Raw genomic sequence first — 23,352 nt, 5'->3', positions numbered from 1 at the left:
GTGTTCCAGGCAAGTTGGTCTCTGCTCGAACGCCACTACCCCAGAGGATCCTCCCTCAGCCGCCCTTTATAAAATGGCCTACCTTGCCATTTATCTTTTCCTGCTTTTTCTTCATTGTACTTAATTCCCCCCAAAATTATATATATTTTTACTATCAGCTTCCACCCAGTTGGAACCTACGATCTTTAAAGGTGGGGGTCTTGTTCAGTGCTGTATCCCCAGTGCTCAGAATATGCCTGAGTTGCTATCTGTTGCATGCATAAATGAACTCAGAACAAGGATGCCTGATTTTCCAATGTCCATACCAGGTTTTATACATCTTTATAATCTTTGCCAATCCAATATGTGGGCAACAGTATTCATTTCAATTTGTATTTCTTGAGTATAAGTGAGGTCGAGTATCCTATCATGTTTTTTGGCTTGGCCTTCAGAAAACTAATTTTTCTCTTTTTGTTTTTTTTTTTTTGAGACGGAGCCTTGCTCTGTCACCCAGGCTGGAGTGCAGTGGCGCAATCTTGGCTCACTGCAAGCTCCACCTCCCGGGTTCACGCCATTCTCCTGCCTCAGCCGCCCGAGTAGCTGGGACTACAGGCGCCCGCCACCGTGCCCGGCTAATTTTTTGTATTTTTTTTTTTTTAGTAGAGACAGGGTTTCACCATGTTAGCCAGGATGGCCTCGATCTCCTGACCTCATGATCTGCCCGTCTCGGCCTCCCAAAGTGCTGGGATTACAAGCGTGAGCCACCGCGCCCGGACAGAAAACTAATTTTTCATATTCCTTACTCAGTTTGCTTTTTTCCTTTGCTTTGCAAGAGCTATTGATACATTAAAGAAATTATTCCTTTGTCCACCATATGCTGCAAAAATTGACTTTGCCATTCCAAGATCATCAAAGCATTCATATTTGTTTTCTACTAATACTTTTATATTTTTACATATGAAAGATTATGTTTAGATCTTTGATCCATCTGGGATTTACTCTGGGGTATAAAGAATAAGGAAGGGATCTAGTTTCAAAAATAAATTTAGCTTTAAAATACAATGAGTATACATTTCTGCATACAATTATACAATTTACTATTGTTTTAACTTTCTCTTAGAATATTCATACTCTGAAAAATAAAATGAAAGCTCACTTGCTTTACAATATACATTTTTCTAAGCACACTTGATATATATGTAAATATGTGTCAGAGTCTATACATATATATGCAGTATTTTCCACAATTCTCTGGAATGTTACATTAAAATCTGACGTTACTATCACTATTAAAATATTTTTCCGGAAAGTTTCTATTTCATTTTCTCAATGTCGTCTCACTTTCTTGGATCTTGATTTCTTTTTTGTTACACTGTATTTTTTCTCAAAAAGTTTCTTCTCAACTAAGCTCACTTCTTCATGGAGAAGGGAAGTCTTTATTCTGAGCAGGAAGGAGAAGAGACTTAGTATAAACTGATAACTCAGAGAATAATTTGATTCTTCATAAGTTGTCACGTGTGTACAATAGCTAGAAGGGAAAAAGAAAAAAGAATTTCTCTTTAGATGGTAACCAAGAAATGCACACACTAACCCCTGAACATCCCCCCAAATAACTTAGCAAATATATATGGTTAGGCTTAAAACAGGACCCTGAGCTGGAAGGAAACTTAGAATAATTTGTTAACTCCTTAACTGCACAAAGGAAAGCATGTTCACACTGTCCATGGCCACCACACAAGGGCCACATGTGGTGCTAGGAGCTGGTCCTTCAACTCTCTGCTCAAAGTTTCTTCACTCCAGACGGGCCACCACTCCACCTTCTTACCATGGTCAAGGCAAACAAAAGCACACAGGGAGAGATTCTGAACATATTTCTAAAACAAACTAAAGAAAACAAATAATCCCCGACTTCCACCCAAAATAAGACACTAGACTTTATAATGTAGCTTGCAATACTATATGTATTGTGAAAGAAGAGTTTACCAAGCCATTTCCATTATTTTAAAATAGTAAAGGCTTCCGTTACAAGATGGCTGAACAGGAACAGTTCTGGTCTGCAGCTCCCAGCATGATCGATGCAGAAGATGGGCAATTTCTGCATTTCCAACTGAGGTACCTGGTTCATCTCATTGGGACTGGTTGGACAGTGGGTGCAGCACATGGAGGGCAAGCCAAAGCAGGGCGGGGCATTGCCTCACCTGGGAAGGGATTTCCCTTTCCTAGCCAAGGGAAGCCGTGACAGACTGTACCTGGAAAATTGGGACGCTCTTGCCCAAATACTGCGCTTTTTCAACGGTCTTAGCAAACGGCACACCAGGAGATTATATCCCAAGCCTGGCTCAGCTGGTCCCTCGCCCACAGAGCCTTGCTCACTGCTAGTGCAGCAGTCTGAGATCAACCTGGGAGGCAGCAGCCTGGCAGGGGGAGGGGCATCCGCCATTGCTGAGGCTTAGGTAGGTAAACAAAGTGGCCAGGAAGCTTGAACTGGGCAGATCCCACTGCAGCTCAGCAAGGCCTGCTGCCTCTGTAAACTCCACCTCTGGGGGCAGTGCATAGCTGAACAAAAGGCAGCAGAAACTTCTGCAGACTTAAATGTCCCTGTCTGACAGCTCTGAAGAAAGCAGTGGTTCTCCCAGCATGGTGTTTGAGCTCTGAGAACGGACAGACTGCCTCCTCAGGTGGGTCCTTGACCCCTGTGTAGCCTAACTGGGAGACACCTCCCAGTAGGGGCTGACACCTCATATAGGTAGGTGCCCCCTGGGACAAAGCTTCCAGAGGAAGGATCAGACAGCCGTATTTGCTGCTCTGGCAATATTTGCTGCTCTGCAATATTTGCTGTTCTGCAGCCTCCACTGGTGACACCCAGGCAAACAGAGTCTGGAGTGGACCTCCAGCAAACTCCAACAGACCTGCAGCTCAGGGACCTGACTGTTAGAAGGAAAACTAACAAACAGAAAGGAGTAGCATCAACATCAACAAAAAGGACATCCACACCAAAACCTCATCTGTAGGTCACCAACATCAAAGACCAAAGGTAGATAAAACCACAAAGGTGGGGAGAAACCAGAGCAGAAAAGCTGAAAATTCTAAAAACTGGAGCACTTCTTCTCCTCCAAAGGATTACAGCTCCTCGCCAGCAACGGAACAAAGCTGGATGGAGAATGACTTTGATGAGCTGACAGAAGTAGGCTTCAGAAGGTCGGTAATAAACTTTTCTGAGCTAAAGGAAGATGTTCGAACCCATCGCAGGGAAGCTAAAAACCTTGAAAAAAGATTAGATGAATGGCTAACTAGCATAAACAGTGTAGAGAAGACCTTAAATGACCAGATGGAGCTGAAAACCATGGCACGAGAACTACGTGACGCATGCACAAGCTTCAAAAGCCGATTCGATCAAGTGCAAGAAAGGGTATCAGTGATTGAAGATCAAATTAATGAAATAAAGTGAGAAGAGAAGTTTAGAGAAAAAAGAGTAAAAAGAAACAAAGCCTCCAAGAAATATAGGACTATGTGAAAAGACCAAATCTACATTTGATTAGTGTACCTGAAAGTGACAGGGAGAATGGAACCAAGTTGGAAAACACTCTGCAGGATATTATCCAGGAGAACTTCCCCAACCTAGCAAGGCAGGCCAACATTCAACTTCAGGAAATACAGAGAACACCACAAAGATACTCCTCGAGAAGAGCAACCCCAAGACACAAAATTGTCAGATTCACCAAAGTTGAAATGAAGGAAAAAATGTTAAGGGCAGTCAGAGAGAAAGGTTGGGTTACCCACAAAGGGAAGCCCATCACACTAATAGTGGATCTCTCAGCAGAAACTCTACAAGCCAGAAGACAGTGGGGGCCAATATTCAACATTCTTAAAGAATTTTCAACCCAGAATTTCATATCCAGCCAAACTAAGCTTCGTAAGTGAAGGAGAAATAAAATCCTTTACAGACAAGCAAATGCTGAGAGATTTTGTCACCACCAGGCCTGCCCTACAAGAGCTCCTGAAGGAAGCACTAAACATGGAAAGGAACAACCGGTACCAGCCACTGCAAAAACATGCCAAATTGTAAAGACCATCAATGCTAGGAAGAAACTGCATCAACTAATAGGCAAAATAACCAGCTAACATCATAATGGCAGGATCAAATTCACACATAACAATATTAACCTTAAATGTAAATGGGCTAAATGCCCCAATTAAAAGATAAAGACTGGCAAATTGGATAAAGAGTCAAGACCCATCAGTGTGCTGTGTTCAGGAGACCCATCTCACGTGCAGAGACACACATGGGCTCAAAAAAAAGGGATGGAGGAAGATCTACCAAGCAAATGGAAGGCAAAAATAGCATGGGTTGCAATCCTAGTCTCTGATAAAACAGACTTTAAACCAACAAAGATCAAAAGAGACAAAGAAGGCCATTACACAATGGTAAAGGGATCAATTCAACAAGAAGAGCTAACTATCCTAAATATATATACCCAATACAGGAGCACCCAGATTCATAAAGCAAGTCCTTAATGACCTACAAAGACTTAGACAATAATAATGGGAGACTTTAACACCCCACTGTCAATATTAGATTAACAAGACAGAAGGTTAACAAGGATAGATATCCAGGACTTGTACTCAGCTCTGCACCAAGTGGACCTAATAGACATCTACAGAACTCTCCACCCCAAATCAACAGAATATACATTCTTCTCAGCACCACATCACACTTACTCCAAAATTGATCACATAGTTGGAAGTAAAGCACTCCTCAGCAAATGTAAAAGAACAGAAATGAAAACAAACTGTCTCTCAGACCACAGTGCAATCAAATTAGAACTCAGGATTAAGAAACTCACTCAAAACCGCACAACTACTTGGAAATTGAACAACCTGCTCCTGAATGACTACTGGGTAAATAACGAAATGAAGGCAGAAATAAAGATGTTCTTTGAAACCAATGAGAACAAAGACACAACATACCAGAATCTCTGGGACACATTTAAAGCAGTGTGTAGAGGTAAGTTTACAGTACTAAATGCCCACAAGAGAAAGCAGGAAAGACCTAAAATCGACATCTTAACATCACAATTAAAAGAATTAGAGAAGCAAGAGCAAACAAATTCAAAAGCTAGCAGAAGGCAAGACATAACTAAGATCAGAGCAGAACTGAAGGAGATAAAGACACAAAAAAACCCTTAAAAAAATCAATGAATCCGGGAGCTGGTTTTTTGAAAAGATGAGCAAAATTGATAGACCACTAACAAGACTAATAAAGAAGAAAAGAGAAGAATCAAATAGATGCAACGATAAAGGGGATATCACCACCGATCCCACAGAAATACAAACTACCATCAGAGAATACTATAAACAACTCTATGCAAATAAACTAGAAAATCTAGAAGAAATGGATAAATTCCTAGACACATACACCCTTCCAAGACTAAACCAGGAAGAAGTTGAATCTCTGAATAGACCAATTAACAGGCTCTGAAATTGAGGCAATAATTAATAGCTTACCAACCAAAAAAAGTCCAGGACCAGACGGATTCACAGCTGAATTCTACCACAGGTACAAAGAGGAGCTGGTACCATTCCTTCTGAAACTATTCCAATCAATAGAAAAAGAGGGAATCCTCTCTAACTCATTTTTATGAGGCCAGCATCATCCTGATACCAAAGCCTGGCAGAGACACAACGAAAAAAGAGAATTTTAGATCAATATCCTTGAGGAACATCGATGCAAAAATCCTCAATTAAAATACTGGCAAACCGAATCCAGCAGCACATCAAAAAGCTTATCCACCATGATCAAGTTGGCTTCAACCCTGGGATGCAAGGCTGGTTCAACATACGCAAATCAATAAACGTAATCCATCATATAAACAGAACCAAAGGCCGGGCATGGTGGCTCATGCCTGTAAACCCAGCACTTTGGGAGACTGACGTGGGTGGATCACGAGGTCAGGAGATCGAGATCATCCTGGCTAACATGGTGAAACTCCGTCTCTACTAAAAACACAAAAAATTAGCTGGGTGTGGTGGTGGGCGCCTGTAGTCCCAGCTACTCAGGAGGCTGAGGCCGGAGAATGGCGTGAACCCGGGAGGTGGAGGCTGCAGTCAGCCGAGATCATGCCACTGCACTCCAGCCTAGGCGACAGAGCGAGACTCCATCTCAAAAAAAACAAAAAACAAACAACAACAACAACAACAACAACAACAACAACATCAAAAAACAGAACCAATGACAAAACCATATGATTATCTCAACAGATGCAGAAAAGGCCTTCGACAAAATTCAACAGCCCTTCATGCTAAAAAATCCGAATAAACTAGGTACTGATGGAACATATCTCAAAACAATAAGAGCTATTTATGAGAAACCCACAGCCAATATCATACCAAATGGGCAAAAACTGGAAACATTCCCTTTGAAAACTGGCACAAGACAGGGATGCCCTCTCTCATCACTCTTATTCAACATAGTGTTGGAAGTTCTGGCCAGGGCAATCGGGCAGGAGAAAGAAATAAAAGGTATTCAATTAGGAAAAGAGGAAGTCAAATTGTCCCTGTTTGCAGATGACATGATTGTATATTCAGAAAACCCCATCATCTCAGCCCAAAATCTCCTTAAGCTGATAAGCAACTTCAGCAAAGTCTCAGGATACAAAATCAATGTGCAAAAATCACAAGCACTCCTTTACACCAATAGCAGACAAACAGAGAGCTAAATCATGAGTGAACTCCCATTCACAATTGCTACAAAAAGAATAAAACACCTAGGAATCCAACTTACAAGAGATGTGAAGGACCTCTTCAAGGAGAACTACAAACCACTGCTCAACGAAATAAAAGAGGACACAAACAAATGGAAGAACATTCCATGGTCATGTATAGGAACAATCAATATCGTGAAAATGGCCATGCTGCTTAAGGTAATTTATAGATTCAACGCCAATGACTTTCTTCACAGAATTGGAAAAAATTAAAGTTCATATGGAACCAAAAAAGAGCCCGCATTGCCAAAACAATTCTAAGCAAAAAGAACAAAGCTGGAGGCATTACACTACCTGACTTCAAATTATACTACAAGGCTACAGGAACCAAAACAGCATGGTACTGGTACCAAAACAGAGATACAGACCAATGGAACAAAACAGAGCCCTCAGAAATAACACCACACATCTACAACCATCTGATCTTTGACAAACCTGACAAAAACAAGAAATGGAGAAAGGAGTCCCTATTTAATAAACGGTGCTGGAAAAACTGGCTATCCATATGTAGAAAGCTGAAACTGGATTCCTTCCTTACACCTTATACAAAAATTAATTCAAGATGGGTTAAAGACTTAAATGTTAGACCTAAAACCATAAAAACCCTAGAAGAAAGCCTAGGCAATACCATTCAGGACATAGAGGCATGGGCAAGGACTTCATGTCTAAAACACGAAAAGCAATAGCAATGAAAGCCAAAATAGACAAATGAGATCTAATTAAACTAATGAGCTTCTGCACAGCAAAAGAAACTACCATCAGAGTGAACAACCTACAGAATGGGAGAAAATTTTTTCAATCTACCTATCTGACAAAGGGCTAATATCCAGAATCTACAAAGAACTTAAACAAATTTACAAGAAAAAAAACAACCCCATCAAAAAGTGAGCAAAGGATATGAACAGACACTTCTCAAAAGAAGACATTTATGCAGCCAAGAGACACATGAAAAAATGCTCATCATCACTGGTCATCAGAGAAATGCAAATCAAAACCACAATGAGATACCACCTCACACCAGTTAGAATGGCAATCATTAAAAAGTCAGGGAACAACAGGTGCTGGAGAGGATGTGAAAAAACAGGAACGCTTTTACACTGTTGGTGGGAGTGTAAACTAGTTCAACCATTGTGAAAGTCAGTGTGGCAATTCCTCAAGGATCTAGAACTAGAAATACTGTTTGACCCAGTGACCCCCTTACTGAGTGTATACCCATAGGATTATAAATCATGCTACTATAGAGACATACACACACATATGTTTGCTGTGGCACTATTCACAATAGCAAAGACTTGGAACCAACCCAAATGTCCATCAATGATAGACTGGATTAAGAAAATGTGGCACATATACACCATGGAATACTATGCAGCTATAAAAAAGGATGAGTTCATGTCCTTTGCAGGGACATGGATGAAGCTAGAAACCATCATTCTGAGCAAACTATCACAAGGACAGAAAACCAAACACCATATGTTCTCACTCATAAGTGGGAATTGAACAACGAGAACACTTGGACACAGGGCAGGGAACATCACACACTGGGGCCTGTCGTGGGGTGGGGGGCAGGGGGAGCAACGACATTAGGAGAAATACCTAAATGACCAGTTGATGGGTACAGCAAACCAACATGGCACATGTATCTATGTAACAAGCCTGTACGTTGTGGACATGTACCCTAGAACTTAAAGTATATAAAAAAATAAGTTAAACCTGAATCTGATCAAATCTCTAATGCTAACTGCCAATCTCTTTTTTTTTTTTTGAGACAGAATCTCACCCTGCTGACTGCAACCTCCGCCTCCCAGGTTCAAGCGATTCTCCTGCTCAGCCTCCCAAGTAGCTGGGACTACAGTCATGCACCACCATGCCCAGCCAATTTTTGTATTTTTAGTAGAGATGGGGTTTCACCATGTTGGCCAGTCTGGTCTCGAACTCCTGACCCCAGGTGATCCACCCACCTCGGCCTCCCAAAGTGTTCAGATTACAGGCATGAGCCATTGTGCCCGGCCATAACTGCCAATCTCAAACTAACTACGTCAACATATAGGCTATCCAGGGATAGAAGAAGAGGTTAGATGGCATCATATGGCACTGTCTATATGCAAAATCCGGACTACAAGAAATTGTATGGGACACATGACCAGGATTACTCAATAAGTACATTGTAAGAAGAAAAAAGAGAGAGAGATAAAGAGGGGGGGGGCCTTAAGAACTGAAACACTTACGAGCCATGTCAACCACTTGCAATATATGGGCCTGATTTGGATTCTGAGTTAAACTTGTTTAAGAAATTACATGACAATTGGGAAAATCTAATCACTGACTGCATATTGGATAATATTAAGAAATTACTATTCATTTTTTATATCTGATTAATGGTATTACAGTTTTACTTTAAAAAATATGATGTTTGAGATCTGCTTCCAAATAATGGGGGGCAGAGGGGTAGAGTAAGCTGGAGCCTGGGTGAAGCAAGTCTTGCCATGTCACAGTTGCTGAGGTTGAGGGACAGAGGCGGGGGGGTTCTTTATACTACTCTACTTCTGAGTATACCAGAAATTTCCCATTATAAACTTTAAAAAGCAAGTAAAGAAGTAACATATAGAAGCTATAAACATTGAGATATTATGACTTACATAACATATATGGTCCTAAATTCCTGAATGTCTATGTTTGCACCATAAAACTCTGCCACTTGGTTGGGCACAGTGGTTCATGCCTGTAATCCCAGCACTTGAGAAGGCCGAGGCGGGCGGATCATGAGGTCAGGAGTTCGAGACCAGCCTGAGTAACATGATGAAACCCCGTCTCTACTAAAAATACAAAAATTAGCCAGGGGTGGCAGCGCATGTCTGTAGCAGCAGCCACTTGGGAGGCTGAAGCACAAGAATCACTTGAACCGGGGGAGGTCGGAGTGAGCCAAGATTGTGTCACTGCACTCCAGCCTGTGCGACAGAACGAGCTTCTGTCTCAAAAACCAAACAAACAAACAAACACCCCAAAACAAAAAAACCCAAAACCAATCAACCAACCAAACAAAACCCTCTGCCACCCATCAGCTGCGACTATGGATAACTACTCTTGGTTCTCTCATCTGTAAAATGGAAAAAAATAACAGTACTTACACTGTTTTTTTTTTTTTTTTTGAGACGGAGTCTCACTCTGTCACCCAGGCTGGAGTGCAGTGGCACAATCTCGGCTCACTGCAAGCTCCGCCTCCCAGGTTCATGCCATTCTCCTGCCTCAGCCTCCTGAGTAGCTGGGACTACAGGCGCCCATGCCCGGCTAATTTTTTGTATTTTTAGTAGAGACGGGGTTTCACCATGTTAGCCAGGATGGTCTCGATCTCCTGACCTCATGATCTACCCGCCTCGGCCTCCCAAAGTGCTGGGATTACAGGTGTGAGCCACTGTTCCCAGCCAACAGTACTCACACTTGACAGAGTTGACAAGATTAAATAAGAATGTATATTAAACACTTAACCCAATTCTTGGTACACAGCAAGGGCTCAAAAATGTTCACTTCCTCTACAGTCGTTTAAAATTAATTTTTTTGTATTCACTTAAAATCTTAAGGCTATTTTAATACTACACACAGTAAACCCAATGCCCTATTACTAGTAGGAAATATAAAAGCCTCAAATGTTTGTTCATTGATTGGTTTAATAAAGATAAAAAATAAGCCATTTACAGTAATTCTTGCAAAAATGGCCTCTTGCTTTTATATATATATATATATATATATATTTTTTTTTTTTTTTTTTTTTTTTTTGAGATGGAGTCTCACTCTGTCACCCAGGCTGGAGTGCAGTGATGCGATCTCAGCTCACTGCAACTTCCGTCTCCCAGGTTCAAGCGATTCTTGTGCCTTAGTCTCCCAAGTAGCTGGGTCCCAGGTTCAAGCGATTCTTGTGCCTTAGTCTCCCAAGTAGCTGGGAGGTGTGCACCTCCACACCAGGCTAATTTTTGTATTTTTAGTAGAGATGGTGATTCGCCATGTTGGCCAGGCCGGTCTTGAATTCCTGACTTCAACTGATCTGCCCGCCTCGGCCTCCCAAAGTGCTGGGATTACAGGCGTGAGCCACTGCGCCCGGCTTAGAGATATGTATTTTTAAGAGACAGGGTCTCACTATGCCCAGGCTGGAGTGCTGTGGCTATACACAGTCACAGTCATTGCACATCACAGACTCAAACTCCTGGCCTCAAGTGATTCTCCCACCTCAGACTTTCAAGTCGCCGGGACTACAGACATGTTCCACCACACCTGCCTAAGCTAAGCATATGACATATTTGAGTACTTTTTATTTATTTATTTATTTTTGAGACTGAGTCTCGCTCTGTCACCAGGCTGGGGTGCAGTGCTGCAATCTCGGCTGATGGCAACCTCCAACTCCCGAGTTCAAGTGATTGCCCTGCCTCAGCCTCCTGAGTAGCTGGGACTACAGGCATGCACCACCACGCCCGGCTAATTTTTTGTATTTTAGTAGAGACGGGGTTTCACCATGTTGGCCAGGATGGTCTCGATCTCCTGACCTCGTAATCCACCCATCTCGGCCTCCCAAAGTGCTGGGATTACAGGTGTGAGCCACCCTGCCCGGCCTGAGTACTGTTTTTTCACTAAAGTTTAAAAAAATAGTTAAAAATAAGTTTTTAAAAATTAAAATCACATTTTTGTGGGGCAGCCAAAGCACCTCCATTTCCTGTGGAATACAACTAAAGACCACTGCTCTGCCTCATCTGTGGGACTCCCAGGGAGGTCACGGCCACCACCTACAGGAAGTCAGGTCTTCTGACCTAGCCAACTGTTACAACAATTGGAGGAATAGTAAGGGCATTTCAATTCATTGAAATCGTTAACTCTGCCTCAGCTAGGAAGAATAAACAGCCTCCCATACCTGAAGTACTCTTGTGGCCTTTCTCTGCTTAGTTCCCAAGCTCTGAGTGTTCTCACAATTTTACAGCAAATGTTTTGTTTCTTCTGAACCCTCAGAAATGGGTCCTTCTGCCTAACAAAATTCTCTACATAGCTAAATATTTGCTCTCATAAGCATCACTTTTCATTGTAACCATTTTCAATGGTTGTCTTAGAGCATATTCAGCATATTTTAGCCTTTACAATGATATTATTACAGTTGCCTGTTTTTATTGTAGAAACATTAGAAAACATGCTAATAAAACCCACCACGAAGGCACACAGCCTTCGTGTCTTGGGACACGTGCTGTGCTGAAGCAGGGATGTGGTCCCCTTATTTAGTGGCATGGAGCCATGAACTTCAGGCTCTGCGACTGGAGCTGTCTGCTTTGGATTCTGATGCTGGCTCCCCTATTGTTGTCAAAGGGTGTCATTTATGTTTGCCGTCAAGATGCCTATCAGCAGAGAGCTTCTCAGACCTCTCCTTTTGTTTCTTTGATGATGAGGAGTTTGGAAATCAGAAAACTCAGCCTAAGGGCAGAATCAGGGGCTCTGAGCAGGGGCTAAGGGGCTCTCTGAGAAAAAAGGCCGAGTTTTAGTCACGGTCTCTGTGGCATTTTTACTGCCCAGCTGAAGCCTTTTTTGCTTCCTCTGCAGTTCTAGGCTCTGGTCTTGAACAGGTAAGGTTGACAGATAAGTTTGGTGCCTAAAGTCATGGTATCACTGAAACTTCATACAGTTAGAATTCAGTTTTATACTTCATGCAGAGAAAAAAATCTCAGCAGTTGCATCGCTGACTATACTAAACTCTGTGTAAAACTCACTGCATTATACTGCAGTATTAAATCTGAGATAATCCACAATCCACCCTCATGCCCTGTGAAAAAGCACAAAGGTAGGGATCACGACATAAGCTGCTCAGGACCAACTCTGCAGCTGGAGGAGGCAGGGCGTCGCACACCATGTCTTCACTTGGAGTTGTGGGCAAGCATTCTTCACTGGGGACTACAACTCTTTCTTCTCTTCAGGATAAAATCTGAAAATCATTGACATGACCAATGCAAAGTAATCGATTACCTCAGACATGCAGCTGACCCTGGGTTGGGGTTCTGGCCTTTCCCTGTGGCTGCTATTAAGCAGTGCCACTCTTAAATCAATTTTTTTTTTTTTTTTTGAGACAGAGTTTCGCTCTTGTTGCCCAGGCTGGAGTGCAATGGCGTGATCTCGGCTCACTGCAACCTCCACCTCCTGGGTTCAAGTGATTGTCCTGCCTCAGCCTGCCAAGTAGCTGGGATTATAGGCATGTGCCACCACATCCGGCTAATTTTGTATTTTTAGTAGAGACGGGGGTTTCTCCATGTTGGTCAGGCTGGTCTCGAACTCCAGACCTCAGGTGATCTGCCCGCCTTGGCCTCCAAAAGTGCTGGGATTACAAGTGTGAGCCACCATGCCCGGCCAACAGTGCCACTCCTTAATCACTGTAGATGCAGCTCAACTTTTTTTTAAAGCAGCAAATCTTAATATAGACAACTTCATTTTATCATCTCACTGTATTTTCTACAGTTCAATGATCTTTGATTGATACCAACTTAAGAAATAATTTTTTTTTTTTTTTGAGATGGGGTCTTTCTCTGTCGCCCAGGCTAGAGTGCAGTGGTGTGCTCTCAGCTCACTGCAACCAATGCCTCCCGGGTTCAAGTGATTCTCATGCCTCAGCCTCCTGAGTAGATTATAGATGTGCACCACCACATCCGGCTAATTTTGTATTTTTAGTAGAGGCAGGGTTTTGCCATGTTGGCTAGGTTGGTCTCGAACTCCTGGCCTCAAGTGATCCGCCTGCCTCAGCCTCCGTAAGTGCTAGGATTACAGGTGGAGCCACCAAGCCCAGACCAGGAAACAACATTTGTTAACAGAAAATTAACTTTGTTTAAAATAATAATGGTCATACTTATGTTTGAGTACTTATTGTGTGACACACATCAAATACCTCATTCAATTCTCACAAGAACTTGGGGCAGGCCCTATTTTCCATTCATTCATTCAATAAATACTTGGTGGGCACCTAGTCTGTGCTAGGCCCTGGTCTAGCCGCTGGGATTTTTCATTAAATAAAACAGAGTCCTTACATTCTAGTAGTCCTTACATTCTCAAGGCCCTTACATTCTAGTGTGGGGAGATGGATGAATAAGCAAAATAAATATATAATAATATATTCCATTAAATAGTGATGAAAACTACAAAGAAAAATGAAATAGGCCAGGGGACACAGAATAATGAGGGGTGTTGGGGGAATGACTGGAGCTATTTTAGGCAGAATGGCTAAGAAAAACCTCTCCAAGGAAGTGAAATTTGAGCAAAACCCTGAAAGAAGTGAGCCCATGTGGACACAAGGGGGAAAAAGCATTCTAGGCAGGAGGCACAGCAGGTACAAAGGCCCATGTGGGGAGTGTCTGGTAAGTTCAAGGAGCAGCTGGGAGGTCACTCTGAACACAGGGTGACAGCAGGGAGGTCAGGGGACAGCAGAGGGAAGGTCAAGAGGGCCGTGGTGGCTCCACAATGTTTTTTGGGTCTTCCTTTCAATGAGATGGGAGCCACTGAAGGTTTTGAGAAGAGGAAAAGATCAGTATTATCCCCACATATACAACTGGGTCAGCACAGTTGTAGAGAAGTGAGTAACTTTCCTACAATTAGCAAGTGGCAGACTTAGGATAGAAACAGCCCGATTCTATGATTCTATAGCAAGGCCTCTTAGCTACTAGAAAATTTCCTCGTGGACAATTTCTATGTCAATATGGGGATGAGATTACTTTAAATATAGTCACAATGAGAAAAGCCTTTATGCTTTTATTTTTCACACGTTAATTACTGAGAACTTTAGTGAGGGAATATTAGTCTAGTCTTTTTATTTTTAACAGGAAGACACTGAAAGATAAAGTAACTTAAGAGTCACAGAACTATTTTATTGAATGGCCTTTTCGCTATTATTATATAAAACAGAACTAAAAGTTAAAATAGGCAAGGAGGAAAAAAATTTATGGCATAGCCTGAATCTCTTTAGTTTTTCTCTTCAACTTTATTATAAAAAATTTCAATCATGCAGCAAAGTTGAAAGAATTTTATAGTAAACACCTGTATACCCCACTGATTATCTCTGTAATTTTTAATCCATATACTCCTCTCTACAGCTATTAAGACACTACAGAAGGAAAGTGGGGAAAACATACTCTTATTAAAAAAGTCTTCTCTTCAAGTGGACTTGGAAAACAAACTTCCTGAGTTACCTTTGTATCTATCTAGGACTTAGGATAATGACTTATTTTTTTCAAGTACTCAAAAAATACTTTTGGAGTTGATTTTCAGTACAATTAAAGAAAAACGAATGTGCTCTGGGGAGTAATATGTTCTTCACTATCTATTGCCTGAGGAAATTTTCTGAGTCATATGAAAATAGATGGCTGGGCGCAGTGGCTCACACCTGTAATCCCAGCACTTTGGGAGGCTGGGGCAGGAGGACTGCTTGAGCTCAGGCATTTGAGACCAACTTGGGCAGCACAGGGAGACCCTCGTCTCTGCAAAAAATAAAAAATTAGCTGGGTGTGGTGGTGCACACCTGTAGTTCCAGCTACTTGGAAGGCTGAGGTGGGAGGATTGCTCGAGCCCAGAAGTTGAGGCTGCGGTGAGCCATTATCGTGCCACTGCACTCCAGCCTGGGTGACACAGCAAGACCTCATAAATTACTTAAACAAGAATTTACACTGTATTATTCCAATATCTACCTTTCATAGGGAATATATAACTCTTCTGAAAAAATAAAGCAAAAATAAGAAGGCAGCCTATCACTAAGCCAGAAGTCTAAGAGCCAGTATGCCAGAGAGCCGATCATTAATTAAACCTGATGAAGTCAAAAGCCTGTGTCTTACTATTTAGACACACAAGTTTTCCACTATGTCCTACACAGATTCCTCTCCTTAATGCAGCTTCCCATCTTTAGTCCTACTTTATCCAGACCCAATAACGATAAAAGCGCGTGTTGTTTTCTAGACTTCACATGCCCACACTCGACAGATACGAGGACAGAACATAAAACATGAAATCAAGGGGACAATGTTGAATGAAGATCAGAGTATTTCACTGGCCCAGTATCTCCCTGCAGATTTTTTATTAGTTGTAAGGGGAAACATAGTAACTACACTGTGGAAGAACCACACAGCACCTTGACTGGGTGATCACTATTAACACCTGAGGGGCAAATGGATCCCCAGTCTCCAGACGCCATACCCTGAGAAATGATACCCTGAGGAGGACACAGCACTTGTTTTGGCCAGAGATGCAGAACCTGAATCTAAACATGAGGAACCATCACAACCATACTCAGAAACATTGTGTAACATCACTGACATTTCTAAAAAATACAGGCCAATGTCATGAAAGACAAAGAAAGGCTGAGGGACAATCAGATTAAAGGAGACCAAAGAGATAAAATCAATCAATGCCATACCTATTCCTGAACTTGATCCTGCTATAAAAGGACACTGGGGGTCTAATGAGAAAATTGGAATATGGACTGTGGGTGAGATAAAGGTATCGTATCAATATTAAGTTTCCTGAGTTTGATAACTGTACTGTGGTCACTTAAGAGAATATCCTTATTTTTAGGAAATACTTAAGGAAGTATTAAGAGGTAGAAAGACATGATAAAGGTAACTGACTCAGAGAAGTGACATGTACTAAAAAATACAGCACATTCTCCTGATCAGCATTTACAGCCGCTTCTATTGCCTGCCTGCCACACTGCAGGTTAATTTAGCTAGAGGGGATAGTTTGTGCTAATTGCCCTGCATCCTCTTTCTTGATTTTTACCAGCTTTCCTAGAACTCTTACACAAGACTCAATGTATAATTCCGATTTTCGTGACTTTAAGCTCACCAGCTTCTAATTCCAACAAAAAACCTATCTGGCTCTTATACAGTCAACTACTTCAATTATATGTGACTTTTTCTAAAAGCATTGATTACCATCTGCAGAATTTCTGTGTACTAAGCCAATATAATGAATTCTTAGTTAGCAGTGATTGGCCTTTCTCTTTCAGGACTCCCTGAAGGCTGTGTCCATGGAAACACGTTCTATCAGTGTCTTCTTCAGTCCAGTTGAACTGAAAACTTGAAGGGTTTTTTTTTCCAGCAGTTGCTGTTGAATCAACCAGTGTGCTAAATTGTTTCTGTAGATTCACCACCATTTCTGGAAATGGAGAAAAAAAAGGAAACAAAATAACAAGTAATGTTAAATCACAAATAAAGCCTGGAATTTACTTGATAGGAATGTACCAATATTGGTTCCTTAGTTTTGGCAGATGTACCACGGTAATGTAACATGATAACGTTAAGGGAAAATGAAACTGGATGAGGTGCATGGGGGAACCCTACTTCAAAAAGAATGTACAGTCTAAAAGGAATTCTATAAGCAAAGAATTCCCAAAATCGTAACAATTTAGGATTTTAGATTTTGGCAGGAACTGAGGCTCTGTTTTGAAGAATGGCATGTTCCTGAAGTAGATTCCTGCAGAGATTTCTTGCAGAGCATGATGCTCCTTTGGATGTACATGTGCCCTGGAACATTTGTTTAAAAAAAGTAAAAAACTTAAGCATTCAACATTTCAAGTCCAGATATTTACTTTTTCTACAACTGTGTTGCTACTTGGTATTAACAAGACAAAATTTGACTTACCTCTTTTTTTATATGCTACTGGTTTGTCAACAAATGAGTAGTAGAGTGGCTTTTCACTTTTCCACAGGTACCTGTACAAGGTAAAGAAACAGCTGGAGCAGGATGGAGATGAAACGGACATAAACACATTGTCTGAAGCACTATCTGAGATTTCTGATATTTCGTGATAGTTCTGGGTTAGAATGGCCTATTGGCACATGTCTATATTGTCTATTGAACTGAGGCCCTAGAAGGAACCACTGACCAAGAGCCCAGCCAAGAGAATGGTGTGCTCCTCTCAAAAGCCACCCAGATGCTGTGACATCTTGAAGATGCTATTAATTATACAAGAAACATAGAAACGGTTTCCTTCACCATAAATTTCCCTTGCTGCTCATTCTCATAAAGTGAAGCCACCTCAGAAATGACTGTTCCTCATTGCCTTTGTCCCAATGCCTTTTTACTGAGAGTTGTTAGTAGTACTTCTGATTCTGATAACTTACACAGAGTGAACAGTAAATGCGTCTCTCTGGCACCTAATGCCAGGAAATCTATTCTATTCCTGGTGTAAAGGAGAGGAAAAGACTGGATTCCAGGATGACACAGTCCCAGTAGTCCCTGTCCCGACTCAGCCTATTCTTGCCAAGAGAAGGGCGGCCAGGGAGTTTCCACTGTAAAATGGGGATCCTGGATTGCTCTGGCTCTTGAGGTTTCCTCCAGGACAAACACTAAGAGCCATCTAAGGTTCCTACAGATTAGGGTGATCAGTTCCAGAATCCAAAAGGAAGTGACATGTTCTATTTCTGGTTCTAGTGGCTGTTGCTAAACTTTGCCAAGCAGACACTGCTGCTCTGGAACAAAGACAACAATGTTCATTCTTAGTCTCATTTTCATTATTTCTGTGTTCCCTAGAGCAGAGGACTTTCACAACTTATAATAATTTTAAAAATCCACCTTCTTCTTGATCCCAGGCCGTTTTCTTATTTTGAAAGACATTGTGGCAACAAGAAAGAGTATTGAATCAGAAGACCTGGCTCCACCACTTTCTGGTGGTATGACCTTGAATGACAAATTATGGAGGTTCTCAAAGGCAGAGACTGTCTCAGCCATCCTTAGGCCCCTAGTGTTGTTAGGGAGTGGTAGATAGTAGGAACTCACTTAAACATTTGTTGAAGAATAATTGGATGAATAAATGAACAAAGAAATGAATTTAGCATCTCTAAACTTATCCTCTACTTTCACAGGGTTATTCTGAGAATCAGATAATGTATGTACTGGTTCTTTAAACCCTATACAATAATTAGAATTATTATTTAGTACTTGACAAAGTGCCTCGCTAGTACATACTCAAGAAATATCTGTGAACTTTCCAGAAAAACAGATTAAAAATAGGAAGCCAGAAATACAAATATTTTTAAAATCTGTAGTACCTATAATAATTTCTCACCATTTATTTTTAATACTAGGAAGTAATACGTATATAAAAGCACACATTTTTAACAATATTTTAGTATATCATTTAGCAAGTAATCATTTTAACCGATTTAAGAACTGAGTTTTTCAAGAATTTTAAAAAATACTTGATCAAGTCAGTAAAATCATGACTATACATAAAACAGACATTGACTTTTTATTTTGAATTTCTGCAATGATATTAAATGTTAAGAACAGAAAGGAGTCGGGCACGGTGACTCATGCCTGTAATCCCAGCAGTTTGGGAGGCTGAGGCGGGAGGATCACCTGAGGTTGGGAGTTTGAGACCAGCCTGACCAACATGGAGAAACCCCGTCTCTTTAGTAAATACAAAATTAGTCAGGCATGGTGGCACATGCCTGTAATCTCAGCTACCTGGGAGGCTGAGGCAGAACTGCTTGAACCCGGGAGGCGGAAGTTGCGGTGAGCCGAGATTGTGTCATTGCACTCCAGCACTCCAGCCTGGGCAACAAGAGCAAAAATCCATCTCAAAAAAAAAAAAAAAAAAAAAAAAAAAGAAAAAAAGGAAATTTTTCTAATCATTAGGTAGCAGTAGAGATGTAATTAATGTTATACAGGAGACGGTTTCCTGAAAATCATGTGAAACTAAACTTTAGTGAACCATACATACCACATTTAAAATATATCAGAGAGTTTGTCATTTAATGTTATGGTAAATGAGTTAGCGATTCTTTAAAATATATTTTTTTGCTATTAATTTTCTTAAATAATAAAATCTCAAAGGATAAAGAAGTTCCCTAAACAGTCTAATCCCAATCCCTGGGCACACTCACTGTTAAACATTCCTTGTGAATACCTAATCTAAATAGAAGTTTCTTATGCGTTTACAGTAAATGCCTATACAAGTGGCAATCATGCCACAGATCAAGAAAGCACTATGATGTCCTTGGGGTGATACACCCCAAGAATGGGAAAGGTGATCCAAAATAAAAATACTCTAAGTGTTTAGATACCTGAAATGAAAGCTTCTTCCAAAATTGACTTTACCTTGCCTGCCTTTTCTCATTACATAAAACTACAAAAAGAGACACATCACAAACCATGTTTTCCAGCTAGATGTTATCCATATACTTCTCTCTTGTCTGTCTGCATGTTTCCTCGTTTTTAAAAATTAAGCTATAATTTACATTCAGTAAAATTTACTCTTTTCAGTTAGTTCTGCTAGCACTGACAAACACATACAGTGTTGCATGTGTGTACTCATCACGATTACTATGCAGGACAGTTCCATTACTCCAAAATATCTCCCACATCCTTTGACAGTCAACCCTTGATCTCAGGCAACTACTGGTCTGTTTTTCTGTCCTTATAGTTTAGCTTTTTCCAGAATGTCATATAAATGGAATCATAGCATAAGTAACCTTTTGAGTCTTTCACGTAGCATAATGCATTTAAGATTCACTCATATTGCTGGATGCATCAGAAGTCTGTACTGCTAAATGGTATTCCACTGTACGGATATAACAGTTTAGCCAGTCACCAGTTGAAGAACATGTGGTTTGTTGCTAGTTTTTGGCAATTATGAATGAAACCATTAGAAACATTCCTATGCAGATTTTTGTGTGAGCTTGTTTCCATTTCACTAGGGTAAATATCTAGGAGTGAAAAACACTGGATAACATAATAAATGTATGTTTAACTTTGAGAAACTGCCAACTTTTCAAACTAGCTGCACCATTTTGAATTCCCACACTTGGAATGATCAGTTTTTGTTTTTGTTTTGTTTTGAACCATTCTAATTGGTATATAATGATATGTCATTGTCGTTTTAATTTGCATTTCCCTATTAATGATGTTAAACATCTTTTCGCATGTCATCTTGATATCATCTTTGATAAAACGTCTTTTCAAATATTTTGCCCATTTAAAAAAATGGAGGTTTTTCTTATTGCCTAAGAATTCTTTATATACTCTAGATACAAATCGTTTAATGGATATGTGATTTGCATTTAATTTCTCCTAGTCTGTAGCTTCTTATTCTTTTAAGTTCTTTTGTGGAGCAGAGGTTCTTACTTCTGATGAAATCCAATTTACCAATTTTTTTTCTCTTATAGATCATGCTTTTGGTGTCACATGTAAGAAATTTCTGCCTAACCCAAAAGGGAAGGCAAAAATTAGCAGTGAACTCAAATTAAAACCACAATGAGATATCACTATACACCAATTAGGGCATAGGGATTTTCTGCACAGGCTTAAATTTTTCTCCATGTTCTTCTTAACATCTTCTATAACAGCTAGAAGTCATCAAAGTAGCCTCTTATGCTGTTTTAGGTTTTCAACTATTGTTTATTAGTGGTTTTCATAATCTCATGCATAGGAACTCATGCTTAGATACAGAAAATGTTTTAATAATCTTCATCTGACAACATGGATGATAATATTCAGAGAAACAAAGAGAAAAATTAGAAATTATGTCAACATGGGGGTAGGGAAGGGTGAAACCGACAGGTGACCATCACACACCGGAGCTCTGTGCCTCAGCAGCAGTTGGTAGTGCTTCACATATTACTCAGCAGTGACTCACATTGCACGTGTGTGTCAGCCCTCAGCACATACTCTAGGAAGAAGGACCTTGGAAAGGGGTCCCCTCGACAGCCTCCACCTTGGGGCCCGGTACCTCCCTGGAAAGTGCCATTTTATAACCAGACTTACTTTCTTTGGCTGATAAATTATTCCCTAAAGTAGCTAAAAGCTGGTAAGTCTTAAATGTGCAACTGATACAACACTGCAATAATGAACTGGGCCTCCAAGAGCTATGTTTAAAGCGTAGGCTGGTGTCTGGCTTGGGGTAAGGAAAGCCCTGTCACCACTGAGACACCAGGGTGGAATGGCCCCTAGGCACCCAGTCCTCAGGATCCATCAGGACTAACCCCAGCTAGCACCACAGAAAGGAAGGCTGATTCTCCAAGATGACCTAAGACACATAACAAACTCTTATTGCTGCTGCTATTCTTGTGCCCACTGAGAGCCACTGACTGAAGAGCCACTCCTTCTCTGATGAGGAGGAGGGGGGCCTGGTTCCCTGGGAATCCATGGGCTGTTGGGATAAATTGACCTCCACCCCTCTTTTTCATTGTGCATCAATCCTGCCTACTGAGAGGGAATCTGTCACACTTCCCTGCTTTGGAAAGGATCATCTCCACAGTGCCTTTTCCACCCCAAGAGTCTGTTTTTCTATTTAAAAGCCGTCTGAAATTTAGAGGAAAAATAATCTAGTTCTACTTTCATACTGGAAAATTGGGTCTTAATTACAGTATATAAGTGGGCATTATTATGTCTATTTTACTGATGAAGAAATAGGAGCTGAACAAATTCTCATTTCAACTAATTTGGGGAACCTTGATTTTTCTCAAAGGATATAAAATTACTGAGTTGACTTAGTATTACTGTAAATTTACATTAAATACAGAGATGTCACCTTTTTCTTCAAACCCTCAAAGAGACTCAGACTCAACAAAAGGTTAAGTAACTGGCCCACGGGCACACAGCTAGCTTGTAATGCAGACAGGATTCAAACTTAGCACTGCTTATGCTCTCTCTACTCTACCACAATGAGCCCACATCAGAATGACAGTTCAAAGAAAGGCAGTGACACTGGCTGAATCAAATGGACGTGCTATTTGCTTTCCTGTGTTTTAATTTTCACAGGGATCTTTGTTTTGGGGGAACATTCCAATTACATATGTTGCAAGGTAACATTTGTAATCTTTCTAATATTGGGAAGCACAGATGAGAAATGACTAAATTTGAGAAAGGGAAAGAGGGAGGAGTATTAGAAATACAGGCAAGTCTCATGCAAATTATAAAAAGTTAAATTATAAAAAGTATACTGTGGTATACTGCATTGGATCATGGAACAGAAAGAGGACATTAATAAAAACACTGGTGAAATCCACATCAAATCTAAACTTTGATTAATAGTAATGTAAAAAAGAGAAAAGTTAATTAGAGTGTAGGGCTAATATTTCCAGAAAAAAAAGTCCCAATGCAGATCAGTGTATACTGATGAAGCTTCAGCTTTCAAATGTAAAGTAACAGACACAGAAGTAAAGCAGGTGCATCTAAACCAGAAAAGAGAACATACTTGGCCCTTGCTTCTTCCCATTTTTGTTTTTTCTCATCAAAAGCTTTCTTCATAATTTGGTACCACTTTCTGAAATCAAACCATGGCTTATCTGAAAGAAATAAAATCCAAGATTATTAACCAAATAAACCACACTATAATAATACACATTGCTCATTTGAGTTTCATTAATTGACATAGCTAAACATTTATATACTAGCTCTTGGAATCTATGGATGGAGTCATTGTCTCTCTACTCTAACAGGACTCTCCTGAGGAATCTGTCAATCCCTCCTCCAAGATCCTACCTATATTGTAGCCCCAACTAAATTATACTGAAATCATCTTTTTACATGTCTGCTTTTCCTAGACTTGACTATTACCTCCTTGAGAACAGAACACATATTTTGTTTGCCACTACAAAGAAGGCCTGCTCCT

At 40.6% G+C, this 23,352-nt stretch overlaps 1 protein-coding gene across 3 annotated transcripts in view; it reads right to left on the bottom strand.

The window, feature by feature from the left end:
• Positions 1-902: 902 nt before the first annotated feature.
• The window catches only part of TAF1B (TATA-box binding protein associated factor, RNA polymerase I subunit B), a 93,248-nt gene continuing 70,798 nt past the window's right edge, over positions 903-23,352 (bottom strand). For 2 of the 3 annotated variants that reach the window (XM_032172193.2, XM_058426670.1), the window contains exons 12-15: positions 22,936-23,026; positions 17,379-17,449; positions 16,670-16,892; positions 903-1,507 (exon numbers count right to left, since the gene is read on the bottom strand). In XM_032172193.2, coding sequence (XP_032028084.1) covers positions 1,306-1,507; positions 16,670-16,892; positions 17,379-17,449; positions 22,936-23,026 — 587 coding nt within the window. In that variant the 3' untranslated portion in view covers positions 903-1,305. Of the gene's footprint in view, positions 1,508-5,484; positions 5,648-16,669; positions 16,893-17,378; positions 17,450-22,935; positions 23,027-23,352 lie in introns of all 3 variants that reach the window. The other variant, XR_009209366.1, reaches the window with a different exon arrangement.

Source organism: Hylobates moloch, unplaced genomic scaffold, assembly GCF_009828535.3.
Source record: "Hylobates moloch isolate HMO894 unplaced genomic scaffold, HMol_V3 SCAFFOLD_13, whole genome shotgun sequence".
Lineage (NCBI taxonomy): Eukaryota > Metazoa > Chordata > Mammalia > Primates > Hylobatidae > Hylobates > Hylobates moloch.
Note: the sequence above shows the minus strand (reverse complement) of the source record. Positions and strands in the feature narration are given on the sequence as shown.